We start from the raw sequence: 5,976 nt of genomic DNA, 5'->3' as shown, positions 1-5,976 counted from the left end.
GATAAAAGAGGGTGGGGCTCCCATTCTGGCTCCTACTCGGTAGCTGAAGGATACAAAAGTTTAATTGCTGTCCCGAATGTCCCTCCAGACCCAACGCAATGGAAATTCATATGGAACTTTCCTTCTCTCCCTAAAATAGACTTTTTCTGCTGGACACTTGCTCATAATAGTATTCTCACAGGAGACAATCTGAGAAATCGGGGAATGGAAGGGCCCTCCAGATGTCCATTATGTATATCAGAGGAAGAAACAGCTGATCACCTGTTGCTGCTGTGCCCCTTTGCCAAGGCAGTCTGGAAAGGGGTCCTGAGTTCAAGGGCGGAAAAGATTGAGCTACCAAGAAGTGTGCCATCCCTGTTCTACGAGTGGGCCAAGCTTCCTCCAACCAACAATAAAAACCTCCTTAGGGCTGCTTGGATGTGGACCCCTAAATACATATGTTGGAAATTATGGCTGGAAAGGAACAACAGAATCTTCAGAGGAGAAATCTGCACTGTAAACAATGTTATATCCAAAATTAAAGCTTTATTGGGAGAGACTTTGGAAGCTAAGCCAACCCTAAGGAATGAAGTAAAGCTGGACAATGAGGAGGAGCTGTGGCTAAAAGAAATCGTTCCAAATAATCAACCCATCCCTACTATTCCAACCACTTGCCATGCTAAGTGGGAAATCCGTATGGAAGAACAGGAATTTCTAAAGTGGAGATCGGCACTAGATGACCATTGTCTTTTCTTCGACGGGGCCTCTAAAGGCAATCCAGGAGCTGCGGGTGGAGGTGGAGTGCTGCTGAAACCCGATGGGTCTACTTTACTCAAGTACCATTGGGGTCTGGGAATCGAATCAAATAATAGAGCTGAGGCTCTAGCTTTGTGGCAGGGGCTGACTCTGGCTCTAAAACGGAACATTCAAACTTTGACGGTCTTCGGAGACTCTCGGCTCATCATTCAAGCAATGAATTCTCCTTCGAATCAGTGGCAGATTCATTTAGGCCGAATTCTAAAGAAAATAAGACCCATGCTGGCTAAGTTTCAGAAAATCTCCTTCTACCACATTATGAGGCAGCTTAATTCTCAAGCTGATTTTGAAGCCAACCTTGGAGCTGCCAGAAGCCAAAGAACCCTATCAGTCAATTTGGAAGATTCTCTCTGCATCATCCCATAATCGGATTAACCAGTAATTCTGTTTTAACACAGAAAACCCAGAAATTTGCTTGCTGGAAATGGTGTTTCAGCAACACAGTTATTTTATCAGTTGCTGAAACTGGTGTTTCAGCAACGCCGCTCGTGGTGTTTCAGCAACGCAAAATTTTGACGTCAGGCTCTGTACATTCAATCGGACAGCTGCCCATTTCGCACGGCTCTTTCTGCTCCAGGGGAAATTGCTTTGACAAAATACTCAAGCTGATTTTGAAGCCAGCCTTGGAGCTGCCAGAAGCCAAAGAACCCTATCAGTCAATTTGGAAGATTCTCTCTGCATCATCCCATAACCGGATTAACCAGTAATTCTGTTTTAACACAGAAAACCCAGAAAATTGATTGCTGGAAATGGTGTTTCAGCAACACAGTTATTTTATCAGTTGCTGAAACTGGTGTTTCAGCAACGTCGATCGTGGTGTTTCAGCAATGCAAAATTTTTACGTCAGGCTCTGTACATTCAATCGGACAGCTGCCCATTTCGCACGGCTCTTTCTGCTCCAGGGGAAATTGCTTTGACAAAAATCAAGGCGTTGGAAGGTTAGAATGAAGACTAGAGATGGAAAACGATTTTCATACTCCCAAGTGGAAATAGCTCATATCCGATTCGCTCCTCTGGCAACAGAGTTAGAGGAAGGCTCCAGAAAGGCATACTCAGGTTGTCAGAATCAGCTGGTAACATCAAGGTAAAGAACCATCCGGCAGAGATACAGCGTTGCTTCTCCAAAAGACGACCCTGAATCAAAGATTGATCATGGAATCGTGGACTTCATGAACTCAGAGAGAAATGAAATTGAGAAACTCAATCCAATGTAAATGCAAGCGGCAGCTGTTTTGCCGCCTTTTAAATAAAAATCTAACCGTTAAAGTCAAAAAAAAAAAAATATAAACCCAACATTTGTAAACCCAAATATAAATATTACAAAGACTAAAATAGACATGATTTATTCATGGTGAGATAATCCTTGTGACAATGTGACATTCAACCATGGTTGACCATGATTGATATTATAAACCCGAGGGAATAATAAACCCAAGGGATTGGTATTATAAACCCAAATGAATAATAAACCCAAGGGATTAATACTAAAACCCCAGGGGATTATGAACCCAAGGGAATAATATTAAACCCAAGGGACTAATATTATAAACCCAACATGCCTAAACCCAAATATAAATATTATAGACACTAAGATAAACATGATTAATTTTCATGGTGAGACAATCCTTGTCACAATGTGACATTCAAGAATGGTTGACCATGGTTGGCTATGATTGACAATGGTTTACCATGATCGATATTATAAACCTAAGGGAATAATAAACCCAAAGGATTAATATTAGAAACCCAAAGGAATAATAAAACGAATGGATTAATACTAAAACCCCAAGGGATTATAAACCCAAGGGAATAATATTAAGCCCAAGGGACTAATATTATAAACCCAACGTATATAAACCCTAAGAAAAATATTATAAACATTAAAATAAACATGATCGACCATCATTGATTTTTATATTGAGATAATCCTTATTACAATTCCATGTTGGACCATGGTCGACATCATAATAAACCATGTTTGACTTGGGAATGATAAACCCAAGCGATTGATATTATAAACCCAAGGGATTAATACTAAAACCCTAAGGGATTATGATCCAAAGGGAATACTATTAAACAAAAGGGACTAATAATATAAACCCAAGAGAATAATAAACCCAAAGGAATAATAAACCTAATGGATTATTATTTATTTTCATGGTGAGAGAATCCTTATCACAATGTGACATTCAAACACGGTTGACCATGGTTGTCTATGATTGAAAATGGTTTACCGTGATCAATATTATAAACCTAAGGGAATAATAAACCCAAGGGATTAATATGAGAAACCCAAAGGAATAATAAAACGAATGGATTAATACTAAAACGCAAAGGGATTATGAACCCAAGGGAATAATATTAAACCAAGGGATTAATATTATAACCCTAACGTATATAAACCCTAAGACAAATATTATAAACATTAAAATAAACATGACCGGCCGTCATTGATTTTCATATTGAGACAATCCTTATCACAATTCCATGCTGGACCATAGTCAACATCATAATAAACCATGTTTGACTCAGGAATAATAAACCCAAGCGATTGATATTATAAACCCAAGGGATTAATACTAAAACCCCAAGGGCTTATGGACCTAAGGGAATACTATTAAACAAAAGGTACTAATAATATAAACCCAAGGGAATAATAAACCCAAGGGATTGATATAATAAACCCAGAGGAATAATAAACCCAAGAAGTAAGGTTTGTGGCCATGAATAATGTAGTGCAGAAATCCTCTCTTTGTGCTCTCTCCCTATCCCTCTTTACGCTCTCTCCATGGAATAATGTAGTTTTTTTCTTTTTCTTTTTTTTTGACCTATATACTCAAAAATTGGTAAATCATCCCCCATGGTTTACACCATCATATTGAATCCTCTTGGTTCCTATAAAGTTGATTTTTTTTGTACATTTTTATTTTGAGACCCATTTTTTACCTCAAAATTTCTCTAATAGCCATTATTTTTTATCATAACAACATCTCATGAAGGATGGTGGGCTAATTTTAGATGTATTTTTTTGTTTATGACTCCTAATCTTGAGACTTCTAGTGTTATTAGGAGATGGATCCACTATAAGTCACCAGACTGCCTTTGCCATATACAATTGTAACTCTAAAGGATCCACAATGTTCATTTTTACAATTGATGTTTTGAATAAAGAAAAAGATTCATCATGAGGATTAACCATCAAGAGATAACGTTACAAAATAAAATCACTTGCTTTTTTCTTTGGAATATATATATATATATATATATATATATATAACCAAATCTTTATATTTAGGATCAAGAATACGAAAATCTTTATATTTAGGATCAAGAATACGAAAAACTTTCCAAGATCGTGGAAGCGAGCCAGAATCGAGCCCGGGGACTGAAGCGCGGGATTCATCATGGGCACGGGCAGATGAGCAAAAGGGGGAAAAATGAAAGCGTAGGGGAGCCTCTGTACGCCTGCAGCTTCGGAGAATATTCAATCAAATTCTCCGTGGGAACTCCACCACAGAATCTTTCGCTTCTCATGGACACCGGAAGTGATCTTGTCTGGGTGCCCTGCACACGAAATTATACCTGTATCGACTGCCCTAAAAAGAGGGCTAAGAATTCCAATGGCCTATTTCTTCCGACTAAGTCAAAATCTCGCGAGCTTCTGAGTTGTGCTAATCCAAACTGCAAAGCCTATTATGGTAAACACACAGAGGGCTTATGTGGGAATTGCTCTGCCACCAAGAATTGCTCTCAGGTCACTTGCCCCGTTTATGAAATTGAGTATGGAAGCGGATTCACAGCGGGGCTGCTACTTTCAGAGACCTTGACTTTACCATTGGAAGACAGAAGGCCATCAATAAAGCATTTCGTGGTGGGATGCTCGGTACTTTCAATAGATCAACCTTCTGGTATTGCAGGGTTTGGCAGAGGTGCTCTGTCTATGCCTTCCCAGCTTAAGCATCAACACCTCATTGGCAAAGATAGATTTGCATATTGCCTTCAGAGCCACCGCTTTGATGAAGAGAACAAGAAAAGCCAACTGGTCCTCGGTGACAGGGCGCTCCCCAGCGCCGTTTCTTTGAATTACACTCCCTTTCTGAACAATTCCAGAGCTCCTTTTTCCTCTTCTGGATACAAATCGTTGTATTATATTGGTCTCAGAGGGGTCAGTATTGGCGGGAAAAGATTAAAGCTGCCTTCCAAATTATTGAGATTCGACAGCAAAGGCAATGGAGGAACCATTATAGATTCGGGAACTACTTTCACAGTCCTTAACGAAGAAATCTATGAGAAGATTGTAGCTGGGTTTGCTTCTCAGATTCGATACAGAAGAGCTAGAGAAATTGAAGCCAAGACTGGTGTGGGACTCTGTTACAATATCTCTGATATAGATAATGTTCTGTTGCCTGAGTTTGCATTCCATTTCGAGGGTGGCTCAGACATGGTGCTGCCTGTTGCCAACTATTTCACTTATTTTGACAGTTTTGATTCCATCTGCTTGACAATGGTGAGCTCCAGAACTTTTAATTCAGAGGTTGATCATGGACCCGCTGTGATCTTGGGAAACTATCAGCAGCAGAATTTCTATATATTGTACGACAGAGAGAAAAATCGTTTAGGCTTCACTCAGCACACCTGCAAGACCTTCCACTGAATCATGGGCATACTATATTTCCTAGTTTATCATAATGTTCGTATGTGTTTTCAATAGAGTATTTGAATAGTTTGGTATCACACTATTCAGTATTTTGACTTCCATGTATTATAGATTGTGGTTGTTTTACACTACAATTTACTTTGCCTATATTAGCTTTATGTAAGGATTTCATCTCAATGTTTTCTTATCACAGTTTTATATGTTTCTTATTATAGTTTTATATGAGAATCAGCAAATGATTTGCTAGAGTTTGAATTAGATTAGAGAAAAGATTACATCTTAATGAAGATGTGTTTTTATTATGATTTATATGAGAATTTGCCTCGTTCTATTTAAATGTTCTTTAACCATGAATGTATTTTTATTATGATTTATATGAGAATTTGCCTCTTTCCATTTAAATGTTCTTTTATTACATGAGAATTTGCAATGTTTTTTTATCATGATTTTACATGAGAATTTGCTCATCATATTAATTAAGATTAGCCCAAATTTGAATCAAGAGTGAATGCCATTTATTATGG

The 5,976-nt window shown here is 38.3% G+C and overlaps 1 protein-coding gene across 1 annotated transcript; it reads left to right on the top strand.

Moving 5' to 3' along the window:
* Positions 1-4,171: 4,171 nt before the first annotated feature.
* On the top strand, positions 4,172-5,707 carry LOC149145706 (putative aspartyl protease At4g16563). Its single transcript, XM_089449437.1, has one exon. It carries the CDS (start codon positions 4,214-4,216, stop codon positions 5,447-5,449), a length of 1,236 nt encoding a protein of 411 aa, XP_089305563.1. The 5' UTR covers positions 4,172-4,213; the 3' UTR covers positions 5,450-5,707.
* Positions 5,708-5,976: the final 269 nt, after the last annotated feature.

The sequence above is a fragment of the Pinus tabuliformis genome, chromosome X (genome assembly GCF_031772625.1).
Source record: "Pinus tabuliformis cultivar Carrire ecotype Pingquan chromosome X, CPIR1, whole genome shotgun sequence".
NCBI lineage: Eukaryota > Viridiplantae > Streptophyta > Pinopsida > Pinales > Pinaceae > Pinus > Pinus tabuliformis.
This window is presented reverse-complemented; position numbering and strand designations above follow the sequence as displayed.